This window comes from Podarcis pityusensis (genome assembly GCF_964106645.2).
Source record: "Podarcis pityusensis genome assembly, chromosome: 13".
NCBI lineage: Eukaryota > Metazoa > Chordata > Lepidosauria > Squamata > Lacertidae > Podarcis > Podarcis pityusensis.
In genome coordinates, this window is record NC_138038.1 from 22,274,415 (window position 1) to 22,292,936 (window position 18,522).

Here is an 18,522-nt window from a genome sequence, read left to right on the forward strand (position 1 = left end):
TTTCTCCATAACAAATGTATCTAGTTACTCTGGGTCAGCAGCATGCCTGATCTTGTAGGGAACACAAGCGAAAGTCCTCAAACATTTAGGTTCCCAGAACAGAGCATTTTTTCCTTGAAGAACAGTGGTGCAGCAGAGGAAAAGGAACAAGAAGAAATTTGTGGCAAGAGGACCAGTGCAACAGAAGAGAAGAGTTTGGATTTGATATCCCGCCTTTCACTCCCCTTCAGGAGTCTCAAAGCGGCTAACATTCTCCTTTCCCTTCCTCCCCCACAACAAACACTCTGTGAGGTGAGTGGGGCTGAGAGACTTCAGAGAAGTGTGACTGGCCCAAGGTCACCAAGCAGCTGCATGTGGAAGAGCGGAGACGCGAACCTGGTTCCCCAGATTACGAGACTACCGCTCTTAACCACTACACCACACTGGCTCTAGCAGTAGGCATGGTGGAGATGGAAGTGAAGCAGAATAAAAGAAATGAGAACCCCACTCCCACAGCAGTCTTCCCTCTGTTGGCACACACATCTACACACACTTTCTGTAAGAGCTTTCCTTCATGAAATTGTAGAACACAGATACCACGTTCTACAGATTAGTTTTTACCTTGGTGTGACGAAGTGGCAGACACACAACATAACTGATTTGGGGGATGAGCCCACCGAGTGGCAGTTCAGATTCAAATTAAGCCACTAAAGAGCAGAGCAGGAGCAGGTGCAGGGGGAAAAAGCAGCAGATTTTAGCACAGCAGACTCAGTAGGCACTTACAATATCTTGACAAATGTAGCCGATGGCCTCCAATGTCGACTCTTTCATATGTTCTGTGCTGTGCTGATTTGTAACATTGGCTACCAGCTGCGGAATAAGTTCAGGCCACTGATTCATGGGGATCTCTGCACAGGCGATGCCAGCAACGCACTGTGATGCTGAGCTGGGCCTGTAGGTTTCTGTACCCAAGGTCTGCAAAACCTGTAAGGAGATGGGAAAGGAACAAGAGATGAGGCCGCCACACTTGGAATACTGTTGGTACAAGGACAGAGGGGACTTTCAGCTATATTACTAGATCACACAGATCTTCTGGGCATGGGACTTTCAATTTTATTATAGGATCCCAGAGGTCACCGTAAGAAATCTCTTTAAGCTGAGAAAACAATCTCACACGCCAGAGACCGAACAGATTCTTTGACTTTGAAATAAACAAGAGAAAAGTAAACTGAGAAGCAAGGTCTCAAAACACAGATGTAGATGCATGATCTGTATTTACTATAGAATAACAGGGTGGTTGAACAAACACAACTGGGAAGAAAAGCTAAAATGCTGTATTTTTTACGTACATAATTCTTGACTTCTCGACGAGCATTGGCATCGATTGCAAGCCATCTCTGCTGGTGCTGGGCCTTAACATCAGGGTCTTTAGATGTCAGAGAGTTCTTGATCTGCAAACCAGCTGCAACTCTGGCAACCTGGCTGTTCCCTGGGTTTGCCAGCACTCTGGACAGTTCCACAAGGAAAGTGGGCTGGCCAAAAAAAGAGAGGTAAATACAATTCAGTAACTGAAGCTAGCTTGCATCTTTCCTTGAGTGAAGAAGTAGTTACGCCTAAACTCTAACCTTTGCATGAATGTGACAGCATTTACAGTTGAATTTAAGGGTAAAAAACCAGAATGGAAGAATCTTACCTTTCCCAAGCTGAAAGTACATACACACCTCAATATGTAATATCATACATGTTTAGTCCTTCTTAGTAGTAATTTATATAACTGTGAAACAAATAGTGCAAGCAACCTCTGGTTACTCCTACCTTATAGATTAAGAACTGACACACAGCAACCTGCTGAAAGTCAGTCAATGATTCCATGCTCAAGCTCATACAGTATTTGAATACATCTCTCAAGTGTCATACTCTATTGCATGGAAATTTATTTTCTGATTTCACCATTGCTGAGATAGTATGTATGACCATTGCAGCTCAAGATATTCTGCTTGAGCCAAAATGGAACAATCCTCATTTCACTCTACCCTAGTAGGGCCAACATTTTAAGGGGGCTTGTTGCAGCATTCAGACACTACTGTCTATCCCACTTCTTGATACTACCTGAAACAAGTTGCTACATTCTGCTATATGGCAGAACCATCCCAATTCCAGTTCTCTCCTTGAGTTGCTAAGCAGATTCTTTTAGGACTAGACTACTAAAACTCAACCCAAATATGCAGAATTTCCTACAAAGTTGTACAACAGGATTGTAACAGGGTTGCAGGAGAAGGCGGGCATAAGCCGTTTACATCAGGGATGGGGAACTGGAGCTATCCATCACCTGAAGTCACAATGCAGTCAGGTGACCTCTTTTTGCCTGTGCAATGTGAATTTAAACCACGCAGGCAAAAGCACTGTGCTTTCCAAGTTCCGATGAGCCTACAAAGCTGTGTGCACAGGTATTGCAGGTGTCACCAATCAGTAGATGGTCAGTGCCTGCACTCCACCTTCCAGTCCAGCTACATCTTTACCTGCCCCACACCAATTCAGAGCAAATGGGTGTGGCTTGGCCATAACAGCCTTGCAGACCAAATGGGGAGGCCTGACAGACCTAGGCAGGAAGTTCCCCACCCCTGGGTCTGCATAGTAGATAGCAACTAAGCAAATCCACAATTACTTCTTAATGCTCATAATACAGAGTCAAAATTTATACCCTCAAGTCAGTATAATTAAGGCATTAATAATAATACCAACAGAAGAAGAAGGTAAGTACATCATACCCATCAACTGTTGTTTTGCACATGATCTTTACGGTAGGCAAATGAATGCATGGTATCCAACCAAGTCCTATTCAAGATAGACCTACTGAAACTAATATTAGTCATGCTAACTATCTTCAGTGCAGCTACACTGAGTATCAGTAGCATTTCCACCCTATGCAAGTACACAAAGTTACTATCAATTGTGTCCTTTTTGACTCAGGGGCTTTTCCAGACATCTCAGTGCTGACTGCCCTGCTGTAAAAGAAATGTGACTTCAAACTAATTACTAGAAGTAGCTAGCAGTGGCTTTTAAAGCAGTCAATTTGGCGAAGGACACAGGAGTTGTTCTGCATGTTCGAACATGATCTCCTAATAAGGAAACTGTCACCCAAAGGTCTTCATGTGTTAATATGATGAACGAACTGGGAAATATTTAGCCAACATTCAACTAGGATGGCTCTATAAAATTCTAGCAACAAACAAGGATGGGTGTTAAACTGCAATTTGCTCAAAAGCACTTGACAGATTTAAATCCCCCTTTATTTTCAGTGACACTGGAGTGCACTGGCAGACTAGTAATGGATGGCTGAAGAGAAATCATGAAAAGAAAAACAGCAAATGGTAAAGGGTAGGTTGTAGAGTTTGGATATTTGTCAAGTTTTATTTACCCAGTTTGGATGTGCAGACGGTGGGACAGCACAGGGTGGGTGGTTGAACATCCAATGGCACAAACTGCAATGCTTACTTAAGGCACATCCTCAGGCCAGTTTGATGGAGGAGCATAGCCAGGTCACAAAGATCCAGGAATCTTAGTATAGTGACACCTGAAAGCTTGGTACTGGTGTCTAGGAATCACAGACTTGTCAGTATTTCAGAGTGCTTGAGGGATTGGGGCTGCCTATTATAATTTTTTTACTTTCTTTGTATGGAAATTACATACAAACCCATGACATATTACTAACTGCTTTTGGAAATTTCCTCACTTTCAAAAAGTGACTTGTTATGCAGCTTGGAGGGTATCTGTTTAAAGGAAAAACAAATCCAAATCCCCATGGGTATTATTCATATCTCAGGCTCTCCACCCCCATACTCTATCCACGGCTGGTCCCTAAACAGGAACGTTGGAATTTTTCTCAGATTTCCTGTAGAATCCCAATCCGTTCTCTATCTTTCAACCAATTTCCCTCATCCTACACCAGCTCAAGATGCTCTTACACGATCTCACATATCAAGGGTCACTAATGTGGTTCCTGCAGTTGCACATGTGTGCACACATGCGCTGGCACCCACAGGGTAAACACCCCCCCCAGTGAAATTAGGCACAAAAGCAGCATTCTGTTGTAGCCAATAGATTATGTTGTGTGTTTTCGGCTGTGGCATGTGTTTGTTGCCTATGATAATTTCTCCTGTTTCCAAATATGCCCACAGGCCACAAAATATTGCCAAACTCTGCCTTATACCCTGCCCTTAAATCCACCCAGTATGAACTTCCTTAGCCTGAACTCGGGTGGTACAGGAAGCAAGTCTAGACATGCGGTCCACACGTCACACATGCACCTCCCATTTGAACTACGCAGGGTTATGGAATGCTTATGGCGATTCACCTCTCTCATACACAATATGAGAGAAAACTCTGAGCAGTTGACAAGTGAGTAGATAGAAAGCAACTTGGGTAAGTGTTTATATGGCTGAAAAGGATAACTTTAGAGAGCTTAGGTGAAGAGGGATGGTTGCAATTTTGCAATGAAGCTGATCTATAGAGGGGTAAATTAAGGTTAGGATGCATTTAACCGTGTATTGTAGAACCTGACTCAGTCCTGCTCTCTGCTGTGCAGCAATCTCCTGATCCTCCTCCACCCAGTTATCATTCTGTCCTAAAAAAATAAAATCACACTGCATTTTATGCAGAGTGTGGAACTCTGAATTCAAGGGGCAGCGAACGTTATACTGGTAAATGGCAGTCCAGGAAGAAAACTTAAAACAATCCTAAAGTACTGCAACACAGGACTTCACCTCAGGGAGTGCAAGTAAGGCCAGAGCTACAAACTGCCTTGACAAAACAAGTTCTGAAAGCACTGTCCTTCCCATCTCTAACACACAAAGTTTTAAGTCTATGCTCAATTCACAGACACTAGGGGAATGTCACTGATGTCTAAAAGTTGTGATAGCACTCAATTATTAACTTATTTCTATTTGTGGCAAAGCTGGCTCCTAATCACCTAGACCTAGGTCACTTAAAATCTGTGCACTTTGCACATATGACCTGCAAATATTTTTCAGCTCTTTGCAGGACTCACAGTAAGAACAAGTATGGTGCAGCAAATAGTACACTAGACACTGAATTGTGAAACCCAGTTTCAAATCTACAGAGTCATAAAGCTCACCAGTTGGTCTTGGGCCAACCACTGTCCCTCAACCCCAGGTATCTCAAATATACTGTGAGAATAGAATGGGATACCTTGTATACACTTTTGAATGAGGGTGGAATGCAACTCTGATAAATTTTTAAAATATGATGCTTTGATTGGAAGGGGGCTGCACCTTAACCAAAACATTGTGGCAAGGCAGGGAGATAGCTAGGCAATGGGTCTTACATAGTTAATGTTACCTTTAACATTAATTTAAAACATGCAAGATCTTCAGGGCCAAGGGCATTCGTTACACAGCACAAGAAGTAAATCAGCATAGCACTAAAGGAACATTTTGGTGCAGATTACCTTGCACATTAACATTCTTGCTTCTTTATAACTCATGAGCTTTAACCCCAAGAAGAACATTGTCTGTCTATCCACAGGTGGTGTATGAAACCATACAAGAACATCTCAAAGTCCCTCTGTTGCTTAACTTTAAAGAGAAGCAACAGTCAGGCTATTCACAGAAACGCTACTGGGTGGCGGGAAGACACTGCTCAGGTAACACACATACGAATGTTCCCTTGTCTTTACTCCTTTTATTTCTATTTCACTGTTACAGTGTAGAAAAAGTACAGCATGACCTCTAAAAATAGCAAGTATGTGTTAACATCAAATATTTCAGTGCAAAGCAACCTACAGAACATGACCCTGCAAATTAAATAGAAACAGGGTGGATGGGGTGGAGGATTCAGGTAAGCACCTATATGGAAATTAGAATACAGCTTGTCACCTGAAGCCTAGTAAGTTACTCACTCACCCAACAATGCCAATGCAACACATAATATGCAATTCAGAAACGATACTTCTCTGAAAGCCTCCAAGATTGCTGGATTCAACCCAAAGCCTCAAGAGTATTCCCACAGATTTTAAAGGCAGGGGCGTGTTAGTTATGAAGAGCCATTTAAAGGTTCTCTCAAATAATGAATGTAACGTGCAACACTACCTCAGTGATACCTGTCTAATAACTAATTGGGACATGCTACTACTGATTTCAATGTATGTTGAACAATCTTTCCTAAATATGTATGCATGTCTAAGTAGTCCATCATCTGAAACACAGGCTCATTTCCCTTGATTAAAACAAATAATCTAGGCAATGTCAATCACCTTTCCATTCAGCGTGGAGATCAACCGCTAAATTCAATACACTCATCTTAAATTGATCCAATAAAAGGCTTCAGTTACCCATTTCTCCTCTCCTACTTTCTAGAATATACAGTGAACTGAATTTTTCTTCACTGCTTTATGTGCTGTCAGTTCAAGTACATAACCTAAGCTGCATTCTACATTAGTTTAGTGGGTGACATACTCAGGACACCCACTTGGCTGTGTCCCCTTTTACAATGTATCCCTACTTGCCTTCTTAAGCAAGGCTTATGCATACAGAAATGAATTACAGTACTATTTCACAAAGTTTTAGAAACTGAAAAAATGTGCTGAGGGCATTAAGAGACAGACCAACAACAGATTTCAAAAAAGAGTCTCAAAGAAAACGAGGAAAATATTATTTATAAAGCATGCAAATTCAAGGGAGACGTTTTAAGAATAGGGCTATGGGGTGGAGTTGTAAAAGAATGGAAACGGAAAGGAAAATGCAGGGAGATTCGGAGGCCCAGCATGGCAAGCCCTAAAATTAGGGAGGGGAGCCAGTAGGGAAAAACGAAACCTAAGGTAGGCCCGCCTACGAGCACTTAGGCGGACTGGCCCGTTTCATGCAGCGGCGGCCTCCTCCTCCTCCTCCGGCGGCATCTAGCTAGCTACTCATGCCGGCTTCCCCACATGGCCGGCCCCCGCAGGCCTCATCTATCCATCCTCCTCCCCCCGCCTTTCCCTCCATGCATGCAGCGCGGCAGAGCCAAATCGCCCTCCCCTTCCTTTTCCCTCCCGCGGGCCCGGCGCGCCCTCACGATTGGGTGGCGCGACTCCCGGGAGTCTCGCCATTGGCTGCCTCCTGCATTTCCCCCTCCCTCCCCCCAAAAAGAGAGAGCGAGAGAGAAAAAGGGGAAAAAAAGAGAAAAAAACCCTTCAGTTAGGCTGCGCCCCTCTATGGCGGTTCGGCCTGCTATAGCTTTTTTTTTTTTTTTTTTAAATGATAATAAAACACACACAGGAAAGGGATTTCGCTTTTCCAAACCCCACCCAAGGGCAGCCCAAGCCCGGTTTTTCTCTTACCAGGTTCTCGATGGCCGCCTGTTCCAGGAACTTCTGAGCTGCCTCAAGCTCGGTGCAATCTGCAGGGGATTAGGAGGACGGGAGGGGGACATATACGAGGGGGTGTCAGTGGCGGCCCCCAATTGCGGCTCAGCAGTAACTTCCCCATCTGCTCGCCCCTCTTTCTACTGCTTGAACAAGGCGCTGACACCCCACACCAATCTAGAAGCGCCCACATGCTCACATTCCTACCAGGCGTCCAGCAACAGACCCCTCCCGATACTGAGGGCCTCGGGAGCTCTTTCTCCTCCTAGTCAAACTTCGTTTCTATCAGCAAGAAGCACCCCAAGATGACTGGGAAATTCACTTTCTCGGTTCCATTCACGGCGGGCCGGGGGGGGGCGGAGAGAGAGAAAGAAATGATACATTCTCTCCCCAAAGGCGGGATAGCGGGGAGATCGCCTCCCCGACACAGCGAGTGGGTCCGGTGTGCATCACCCGAGAGTCCCGCTTCTGGAGACCCGAGATCGCATCCCTCCAAATCGAAGCGTATTTTGGGAGTGGGGGAGAGGAGAGATGCATTCAACTTCCCCCAACATGTGCTGGGCCGCGACTACTTCCCCAGTCTGCCAGCTCTGAGCACGGGGGCGCTTCTTGCTGCCACCCCACCTCTCCGCTTTGGGCCTGCACCCCAGGCTAGAGACAAGACCACCCTCGGCCAATGCCGGCCTGCACATGGACCGCTTTCTTATGTAAGTGTGCAAGTTCCCCCGGCGCTACATCTCAGTCCGAGTGTCAAAGGCTGCGAGAGATCCTGATCTCACACCCAGACCTCTACTGACCCCGCCTGGGACCCGCTCCCACGACCCACCCCGCAATTCACACAAGACTTATTCCCTCTCTCCCCCTCTAAGCGAACATATGGGGGGGGGGGAGAGAGATGTCGCCCTTCGCACACGAGGAGCAGAAAAGGCGGCTTGCCCCACAGCCATATGCCGAGGCGCCTTTCGCAGAGGCAGCTTCCACCCCACCCTTCCCTTCTCCCTCCCTCGTGCCACGAGAGGCGCCTCCATGCTCGCCTCGCACAGGACCCCCCGCCCCACATCGCTGCCCCCTTGACGCAGAGGCCGTTCGCTCGTATCCCCCCGCCCTCCCCTCACCCACTCAGACCACCCAACGGACCCCCCCTAACCAACATAGGGGCGGATATGAAGCTTTCTGCCTGGGCACCCACCGACTCTCGGCCCACCGCTTCAGTAGGGCTGGCGGAAATACCCATCCAACTAACTGACCTCCCCCCACCCACCCATTCTCTTTCCTCGTCCTTCCCCCAACATTGACCCCCCCCAAAAAACGTACCTCTTCGCTGCCCACACTTTTCCAACCGCCCGGCATCCTCGGCTTCCCCCTCCCCCCGTGGCCTTCCCTTTCCCTTCCGAGACCATGCATTCCTTTGACACCCCTTTCTCCCCCTCGACCACCCACCTTTAAATATCACCCACCCCCCACATATCATTCTATATGGGGGGGGGAGGCAGTTGGTTTTTCCTCCCCTGGCCTCCCGCCCATCCCCATGGAGAGAGGGGCCTGTCGGGATGCCGCCTCCCCTGCCTCCGCCCAGCCCTCCTTCTCCCCGTTTTTACCTGGCGAGACCGTCTTCTCCAAGATCGTAATGAGCTCCATGTTGGCGGCGGCGTGAGGCGAGAGAGCCTGGTGGGGAGGAGAGGCGGAGGGGGGGAGGGAGAGGGAAAGGGAGCACCGGAGTCGGTGATCGCCGCCGCCGCCGCCGCCTGCTGTTGCTGCCGCTGTCCCCGCTCACTCGGCCGGCCGCTCTCTCCCTTCGCGCTCTTTACTTCTCTCCCTCAGCTGCGGCGGGGTGGCCCCACCCCCGGCGGAAACGACTCTCCTCTCCTCTACTACTTCCCCTCCCCCCCTCCCCACACACAACTCCTTGTGGCGGCGGAAGAGGACGAGGGGGAGGAGGCGGGGGACGGACAGGAAGAGGGGAGTTTAAAAAAAAAAAAACCGAAAAAAAGCGCGCGCGCGGCGAGGTGAAGCGAAGTAATTCACCCGGAGGAGGAAAACAAAAGAGCTCGAGGGCGTGCGTGGGTGGGGGCGTGCGTGCAAAAAAAAAAAAAAAAAGCCCTCACGCTCCTCTCACACGCAGCCTCCCTGAGGGGAAGCTGTTTCGCTCCCTTATTCACTGACTTGACTCGACTGACTGACTGACTTGGACTGGTCAGGCCTCTCCCAGGCCCCAGCCCGCCTTCAGGCACGTAATGTTCGTGCGTAACCAACGTGCTCACGCAACAGCCAAGACGCAGGAACAAGAGCAAGCTCTCCCCTCCCCTCGTTTTCAACCGGCCGACGCCCGCCTTGCTCTTCCTCAAGCGCAGATTGGCCAGTTATGGCTCGTACGTCATGACAGTGTTAGGTCTAATGGAGCGCAGTAGTTTGCTTTAAAAAAGGGGAAATTCCCTTAATAAAGATTTGTGGGAAAGATGTAGGCTGTGATCCTGTGCACACTTACTTGGGGGTGGGGGGTGAGACCTATTAAGAGAGGTGAAATTTCCTTCTGAGTAAACATAAATAAGTGCAGGCTGCTGATGTTCCACATGCTTTATGTTTGCCTGAGTATGCTAATATATTTGATAAATGTATTGCTATGTTTTCTAACCTCTTCCCTTGCTTATGTTACTCTGCCCCATGCTATGTGCCATGATTGTCAGATACGTCATCTAATTATAAGTTTATAACATTTGTTTGACATTTCTCATGGGATGTATGTACAAGATCTGGAAAAACAACTTTTGATACTGCATTCATTTTAGCTCTAGGTCTTTAGCATGTTATAATCCATAGCGCAACTTATAGGTAAAAACTGACTGATCAAAACATAATGTGTGCACATCCTAACAGATGGTTTCATGTGAAGGTTCATTTGCCGCAAGCCCAGTTGAAATGAGCTGCATGAAAGTAGTAGTGCATATATAGGAACATGAACTGCCTTACACTGAATCACAGCATTCTGGGGCAGCTGAAGGTTCTGAACATTTTTCAAAGGCAGCCCCATGTAGAGTGTATTACAGTAGTCCAGCAATGTCCAACCGGTCGACCACAAACGGCAGGTAGATCGACAGGGTTCTCCCGGTCGATCGCAGGAGTTAAAGAAGAGATTGCCTAGTTGCTCCTGAGCGATCATGACGCCCCCCTCCCCCAGCGCTAGGTCCCATTGTTGCGCTTCCCCCAGTGGGGGGAAAGAAGGGAAAGTTGTAGACTGTTGCTTGAGCTGTCGCCGGAAACCACCCCCCCCCTTCCATTAACACTTGTATCGCACAAGCACCACATTCACACACACACACGCATCTCCCCTCCCTGACCCTAGAGATGTCTCTTTAGAGGGCCATCTCTTAAAAGCCTTCCGTAAATAAGGAAGCGCTGCATTGACAACACTCTATTTAGCGCTCCGCGCCGCTCTATCTTTATTGAGAGTAGACCGGACGACCGAACTCTAGGCTAAACAGCGGCCGCCTCAACCAATCAGCATTATCGAACAGCGCCCCTTGTGGCGGCCACGCTGGTACTGCAGGCTGCGAGCGTCTGTTCCCTCACCTTTTGACAGCTCCCAATTCATTGTTTCCGAGTTCAATGGACCATGACTGATCTAATCAAAATGTTGCAAGTTGTTTCCGAAAGAGGAAAGTACTTTGAACTTCAGTGACTATATTCCTTACAAATTCACCAAAAATCAGCCGTACCATGGATTTTCACCGGACCACTTTTATTTCACTGCATACTACAAGGACTATCAAAGGGGGGTGAGCTGGGATTGATCGGCCATAAGCCTTGAACCGCGCAGTCACGTACACAACGGCCCTTCTCCGGATGGCGGGGCAACCTTGATAACCATCGGGAAGGGCTCAGACGAAATGCTATCAGGAACACAATAAACTGCATACGGTAGTGTATTCAATACAGACTCCGACAAAGGACCCTGACCGGATTCCCCTCAGGGGGCAGGAAGACTTCGCTCATTCCTTTGTTTATGGAAATGACTCATATGGGGAGGGGGAGAGGTGGTCCCTGCCGGGTGTCAGGATACTCGGATTACCTGGGTAGCTCCTCCTCGACTCCTCCTGTTCTTTAATAAAATCATGATGTATATATGATGTAATTCTGGGGGTGTAGTCAAGGGGATTAGTGGTTAATAAAAGTTGGGGTCTCCCATTGTTCCGGGCTTCCATCTTGCTTCACCTCGTGGACGGTGGGAGCCCTGTCGCGACAGTCTTTCTTTAATAAAGACCAAGCCTACTGGCTGCTGTTTTGCTCTGTATTGCCCTGGTCGGTGTCTTCATTTGTCCAAGGGAGCCCTCGGATTTTCCGGTAACAGTATTGGCGACCGTGCTCTGGGACACTTGGTTCTCCTGCGAAGGTGAGGGGGGAGATAGAGGGGATCGGGCGCCGCTGGGCAACCTTAGCCCAGGAATCCTCCTTCCTCTCCTTGCCTCTTCTTTGCGGGCGGTAATCAACCGTCACCGGAAGCCCGACCAGGGAGAGCAAAGGCGAGGTAAAGCCGGCTAAAAGAAAAGGATCCCGGGATCTGCGGGGGACATCTTCGAACGTGAGTATGGTTTGAAGTAAAACACATTGGGAGGGGGGGTTGGAGAAGCAGTGTCCCCACGACAGCCAGACTTTCCTTCTTTCATTTCTGACGTTACCCCTCGGAGTCGTCCGGGTACGTTCAAAAAATTCTGTCCTTTTCTACCCCGATTCTCCCCTTTCGGAAAGTGGCCAGGGAAATCGCGGAGCTTTACTGTCTGACGTTACCCCTCGGAGTCGTCTAGGAACGTCAACACCTTTCTCTGTCTCTCCCCTCAATTTCTTACGCGGAGTGTGTCCGGGGAAATTGTGGTACTTTTGCTGTTTTCCGGCGTCACCCCTCGGAGTCGTCCGGGTACGCCTTAACCTATCTGTCCTTTTCTCCCCCGTTTCCCGTCTTGGAATTGAGTCCGGGGAAGCGTGGCCCTTTATTGTCTTTTTCTCTGACGTTCCTCTATCGGAGTCGTCCAGAGGCGTCCGTCCAAACATCTCTCTCTCTCTCTCTTTCTCGTCTAATTATGCAAACGAAGCCGCCCCTCCTGCCCGGCGACCTTTGTTAGGGATGACCCGGGTACGTGAGAACGCAAGGTCGTTTGTTTCCTTTCCAAACTCTCAATTTCTCGGACCTTGATCTGGCACTGCATTGCGCAAGCGTCCAGTAGGGGTTCCGAACTTAGTCTCAAAGGCTAGGCAGGAGGCTGTCGTGGAGGGTAGAAGGGGTGGCTCACGGATTGGGGCCCCACACTAGGACCAGTTGTAGAGGCAGTACTGCAGTAGAATTTGAGGATTTTGTTTGTGCATCGGGTAGAGAGAGAGACCCGTGAGTTCAAGGTTGATGTTTGAGAATTATTGATGATAGGTTAGTTATGGTTCGATAGCAGGCAGGATTAAGTTCAGTAGGAATAAATTGAGGTACCTAAATTACTGAAAGAACACTATTTTTTTATCTTCTCCCCTTGTCTTTGTGTTTTCCCCTCGTCTGTCCGTCTTCTTGTCTGTAGTGCACATCGTCCGCAAAACCCCGTTCTTGTAGAATAGAGTAATGGGAGCCCACGCTTCCCAATACTCTGACTGGACTCCTCCTGGCGACAAGGCTTCGAGGAAGCCTTGCCGCTCTGAAGAGGACTCCGATACCCCTCTGCAATTTGTCCTCCTCAATTGGAAGGAGTTGAGAGGGAGAAGGGGACTCTCAAAATCCAAACTGAGGGACCTCTGTAACATCTCGTGGGTCGCTCTTACCCACCACCTGGAACCACCTTCCCAATGGCCGCCTCATGGTTCCTTTAACCTCATAAGAATGCAAGCACTTAAGTCCCATTTAGCCGACGAGAAGCCCCGACAACTATACTACCTAAATATTTTCGTTGAAGCCCGCGAACTATTTCACCGGCAGCAGTCCCAAGTTGTCCGTCAGATGGCTGTTTTAAAACCAACCAGACCCCCTCCATATGACGAGATTAGAGCCCAAGAAGAACAATTGGATAGGACTCTCGTTCCCTTCTATTACCCCGAACCACGGGCTCCCCGACTGCCAGAACCCGGGACGGGGAACAGAACAGGATCTGGTGAAGGGGGTGCGGGACCGACAGGAAGCGTCATAAACCCACCCGCTGCTGCCCCTTCTCAAAACATACCGAATGCCTCACTGCCCGACCCATCCTTAAGCACACCCATCTTAGGGGAAAACCAAGTAGACTTGGATCTCGGACCCTTACTTAACGGGCAACTTTTAAACGGAGAAAGAGAGGGACCCGTCTCCAGCAGAACTAGGAACAGAGATAATCTGCAGAACGGGGAAATAGAAGGCGCTTTCCCTCTGCGAGCACTACCCATACCCCCAGTCAGGGCAGGAGACCCACCTCGCATGGTTTTTACTCATCAGCCCTTCCTTACTTCGGATTTGATGAATTGGTCCGATAAGATGCCCTCTTTAAGGGACGACCCTGACAAATGCCACCGCCAGGTGGCCACCATTTTCTCTACTCATAACCCTACATGGGCAGATGTGCATATGTTACTTGGGGCCCTCTTTAACGAGGCAGAAAAGAGAGAAATACTAGCAAAGGCGGGGGAGGCTCTAACCCGAGAAGGCTACCAACCAAATCGTCCCGCCTCGATGACCCCACTGACCGCACAGATGATACTTAATGACCCTGACTGGGACTATAACACAGACAACGGCATATGGGGCTTAAAAATTTTCAAAAAGGCCATCTTAGATGGAATCAAAGCTGCTGGTCAGCGAACTGTAAACTGGACAAAAGTCCAAGCTGTCCTCCAAGGGCCCGAAGAACACCCGTCCGACTATTACACCCGCTTAGTCTCTGCTATCAAAACCTGGGGCGGGATAGACCCGGAGAGTCCTCAACATGAAGTCATAGTTAAAGGCTTCTTCAAGGACCAAGCAACTGCAGATATAAGGAAAGCCCTAAACTCACACCTGGGTTACGACGGAAAGACTATAACCGAAATTCTTTCCATCGCCAAGTCAGTCTTTAATTCCAGAGACGAGCGCAGGAAGAAAGATCAGAAACCCGACTCTCCGCGAGTGTTAGCTTATGCAGGAGCGGCTCCCCCTTACAAAGACAAAAGCAAACCAAAGGGACCCGACTCTCGAGACCGGCGCGTTTGTTACAATTGCGAGGAAGTAGGGCACATAAGAAGATTTTGCCCCCTCCTACCAGAAATTCCTAGGCCTGACTATAGAGACTTTACAACTTACAGACCAGATTATCAGGAACCCCTACACCCGAAACCCAGGGAATCGAACTTCCCATATGGACACCCTCAACCCATGACCCAGACGCAATATCGTGCGGGTCCTCCCCCTCCACAACCAAGACCCAGGAACCCCACTCCAGATCCTCAGAATCCCTTTAAAACAGCCACCCGCACCATTAATACAGCCCATGAAATGGTAATGGACGAATACCAACCGCATTGACAATCAGAAGCAGATCCCGCCTCCTTTTCTTTCCTCTGCCCGGTTTTACAACTGTCTTCTTCCGATCCCATCTGCACTATGCAAATTGATGGGCAATCCTATAATTGCCTTTTGGATACCGGAGCCACATACTCCACCCTCACGAACAGCCATTTAGCCCCCGGGGAAGAGACCAGAACTGTAATGGGACTGGACGGAATTCCTCGGAGTTGTCCTCTTTCTAAACCCGCAAATGTCTCCGTTGGACCTCTATCCGTAAAACACACTTTCCTGCTAACTTCTAGCCCCGTCAACCTCTTGGGGAGGGATCTGCTCTGCAAATTAAATGCCACCATACAATGTGGTCAGGAAGGTATTTATTTACACATGCCGAATGAGTCCATCTTTAATTTCCAAGGAGTTCTACAGGAAGCCCAAAATACCAACATTGATCTTCCGCCCGAACTCATACACAATGTCTCCCCTTCCTTATGGGGAACCGAATCCACCTCGGTAGGACTTTTAAAATCTGCAACCCCGGTGAAAGTAAACTACAGGCACGATTTGCCCTTCCCTTGCACTAAACAATACCCGCTTCCCCCAGAGGCGATTGAAGGACTCACCCCGATGATCGACGAATTCTTGAGAATGGGAGTTCTAGTCCCATGTGCCTCCCCTTGCAATACCCCCCTACTTCCCGTCAAGAAGCCTAATACCAATCCAGTTAAATGGCGCTTGGTACAGGATCTTCGACTCATCAACTCTTTTGTTATTCCGAGGCATGCCGTCGTTGCCAACCCCCACCATCTCCTCAGCACCATTCCGGAGGGAACTGTGGTGTACTCTGTCATAGATCTATGCTCTGCCTTCTTCAGCATCCCCGTACATCCCGAAAGCCAATTCCTCTTCGCCTTCACTTGGCAAACAGGGCAACTAACGTGGACCCGGTTGCCCCAAGGGTATGTAGAATCCCCAGCAATTTTTTCGTCCATACTACATCAAGATTTAGCAGATGTGACCCTGCCAGGAGGCTCTGCTCTGAGGCTCTACGTAGACGACATCCTACTCTGTGGGCGTGACCTAGAATCCTGCAAAAATGACACCATAACTCTCCTAAACATACTAGCACACAAGGGACATAAGGTATCCCCGAAAAAGATACAATATTGCAAAAAGGAGGTCAAGTACCTTGGTCACATACTGGGAGAGGGCACCCGCGCTTTAACTACGGATCGAATTGAGGCAATAACAAAACTACCCTTACCTAAAACAAAAAGGCAGCTCCGGGGATTCATAGGGATGAGCGGATTCTGCCGGGCGTGGATCCCCCGCTATGGAGAATTCGCCCGCCCCCTTACAGCAATGACACATGATAACTCCCCAGACCAACTACAATGGTCCGCTGAGGCACTCGAAGCCTTTGAATCTATTAAAAGAGAACTAAGATCCTCGCCCGCCCTCGGACTCCCTGACTATAGACTACCCTTCTCTTTGTATGTACATGAGAACAAGGGAGTAGCTTCGGGTGTCCTTACCCAACCGTTCCAGGGGAGGAACAGGCCTGTGGCTTATTACAGCCTTCAACTTGACACTACAGTACTGGGAAACGTGGGATGCTTGAGAGCTGTAGCAGCGGCAGCCCAACTTTTAGAAAAGGCGCAAGAAACAGTCCTGGGACACGACTTAACTGTGAACGTTCCCCACGCTGTAGCTACCTTACTTAGCTTACAAGGGTGCCAACGATTCACGATACAACGCCTAAACAAATACGAAGCCATTCTCCTCAGTCCGTCCAACGTCACCATCAAGAGAGTAAACTCCCTGAATCCCGCGACCCTTCTGCCCCTCCCCGACGATGGCACACCGCATCATGACTGCTCTCAAATAGTTCGTCACCTCGAAAAACCCAGAGAAGACCTCGATTACCTCCCTTTAACGAACCCTGACCTCATCTTATACACTGATGGGAGCTCCAAAGTTGTGGGAGGGCAACGGAAAAGTGGGTACGCCGTAGTTACTCATAGTGACATTCTAGAAGCACGACCTGTCAATCCAAAATACAGCGCACAAGCGGCTGAACTTATCGCTTTGATCAGAGCTTGCGAACTAGGGGCTGGCAAGAGGATCACTATCTACACAGATTCTAAGTATTGTTTCGGGTTGGTGCATGCCACCGGACAAATCTGGTTACAGAGAGGGTTTCTGACTGCTGCAGGTACCCAAATCGCACACGCATCCCTAGTACAGCGCCTTATGAACTCCATCCATCTCCCTGAGGCTATTGCAGTAGTACACTGCAAGGCACATACGAAAGGCAGGGACCCGGTCTCAACTGGGAACCGAAGTGCTGACAGCGCAGCACAAGAAGCAGCCCTCGAGCCCCTCTCCACAGACAATGAGTTCCAGGGACCACAAGTTCTATCCGATATAAATTTTACTGAGATGTACCAGACTGCAACCCCAGAAGAAGTTAAAGTATGGGAAGAACAAGGGGCTCACTTGGAAAATGGCATTTGGTATTATCCGGATAAAAGACTCATAATGCCCAAGCTATGGGTACCTAAACATTTGAGAGTTCTCCATCAACGTACCCACTGGGGAAGGGAGAAACTTATCGACACGATGCAACGCTGCTGGTATGCCCCAGGTCTTACACTGGCCGCTAAGGCAGCCGTAAAGAATTGTCATACTTGCCAGAGTTTTAACCCAAAACATACCGCCAGATGCCCGCCAGGGGCCAGACCATGGGCTTTTGTCCCATTCGAAAGCCTTCAAATAGATTTCATAGACCTACCCCCGTGCCAAGCCTACAAACATGCTTTAGTAATCATAGACCAGTTGACTGGGTGGGTAGAATGTTTCCCTACTCGCAGAGCAACTGCGCACATTGTTGCAAAAATTCTGATACAAGAAATCATACCTCGCTTTGGGGTTCCCAGGCACATAGACAGCGACAGGGGTTCACATTTCACATCAGATATAATCCAACAAATTGCTACTGCCCTCGGAATCAAATGGAAATTACATACCCCATACCATCCTCCTTCCTCCGGACAAGTCGAAAGAATGAACCAGCAGCTTAAATCTCAGCTGGGAAAACTTTGCAAAGAATCCGGCATCAAATGGGTAAATGCCCTTCCATTAGTCCTCCATAACTTAAGAGCATGCCCCCGCGGAAATCTCAAACTATCTCCCTACGAACTACTATTCGGACGGCCTTCCCCAGTATATAACACCCAGTTTCCAACATCAGAACTAGAGGTGGGCGAGTCAGAGTTAACTAGATACGTAATACAACTCCAAAAACAACTCATTGATCTTCACAGATACGCAGCCTCAGGTCAAAATATTCCTCTAGATGAAAACATCCACCCGTACCAACCAGGCGATTGGATACTAGCGAAAACTTACCATAAGGTACCCCTACAGCCCACTTGGGAGGGCCCTTACCAAGTACTTTTAACCACTCCAACTTCCGTTAAGGTAGCAGAGAAGACAGCCTGGTTACATCACACCCGCTGCAAACCCGCTTCGCCACCCGAGCCTCCCTCTGACGACCCACCATACTGCACCCCAGACCGACCGCCAGACAGCGATACCGATACAGAGGACGACCAACAGACCGGACCAGATCGGGGCACGAATCGAGCCCAACAGACCGGACCAGATCGGGGCACGAATCGAGCCCAACAGACCGGACCAGATC

The 18,522-nt window shown here is 48.6% G+C and overlaps 1 protein-coding gene across 2 annotated transcripts in view; it reads right to left on the reverse strand.

Moving 5' to 3' along the window:
* The window catches only part of KPNB1 (karyopherin subunit beta 1), a gene marked incomplete at its 3' end in the record, with an annotated part of 32,496 nt that extends 22,937 nt beyond the window's left edge, over positions 1-9,559 (reverse strand). Inside the window, exons 1-4 of one of the 2 annotated variants that reach the window (XM_080979298.1) lie at positions 8,938-9,556; positions 7,316-7,374; positions 1,329-1,511; positions 763-963 (exon numbers count right to left, since the gene is read on the reverse strand). In XM_080979298.1, the coding sequence (XP_080835424.1) occupies positions 763-963; positions 1,329-1,511; positions 7,316-7,374; positions 8,938-8,977 (483 nt within the window). In that variant the 5' untranslated portion in view covers positions 8,978-9,556. Of the gene's footprint in view, positions 1-762; positions 964-1,328; positions 1,512-7,315; positions 7,375-8,937 lie in introns of both variants that reach the window. The other variant, XM_080979297.1, reaches the window with a different exon arrangement.
* Positions 9,560-18,522: the final 8,963 nt, after the last annotated feature.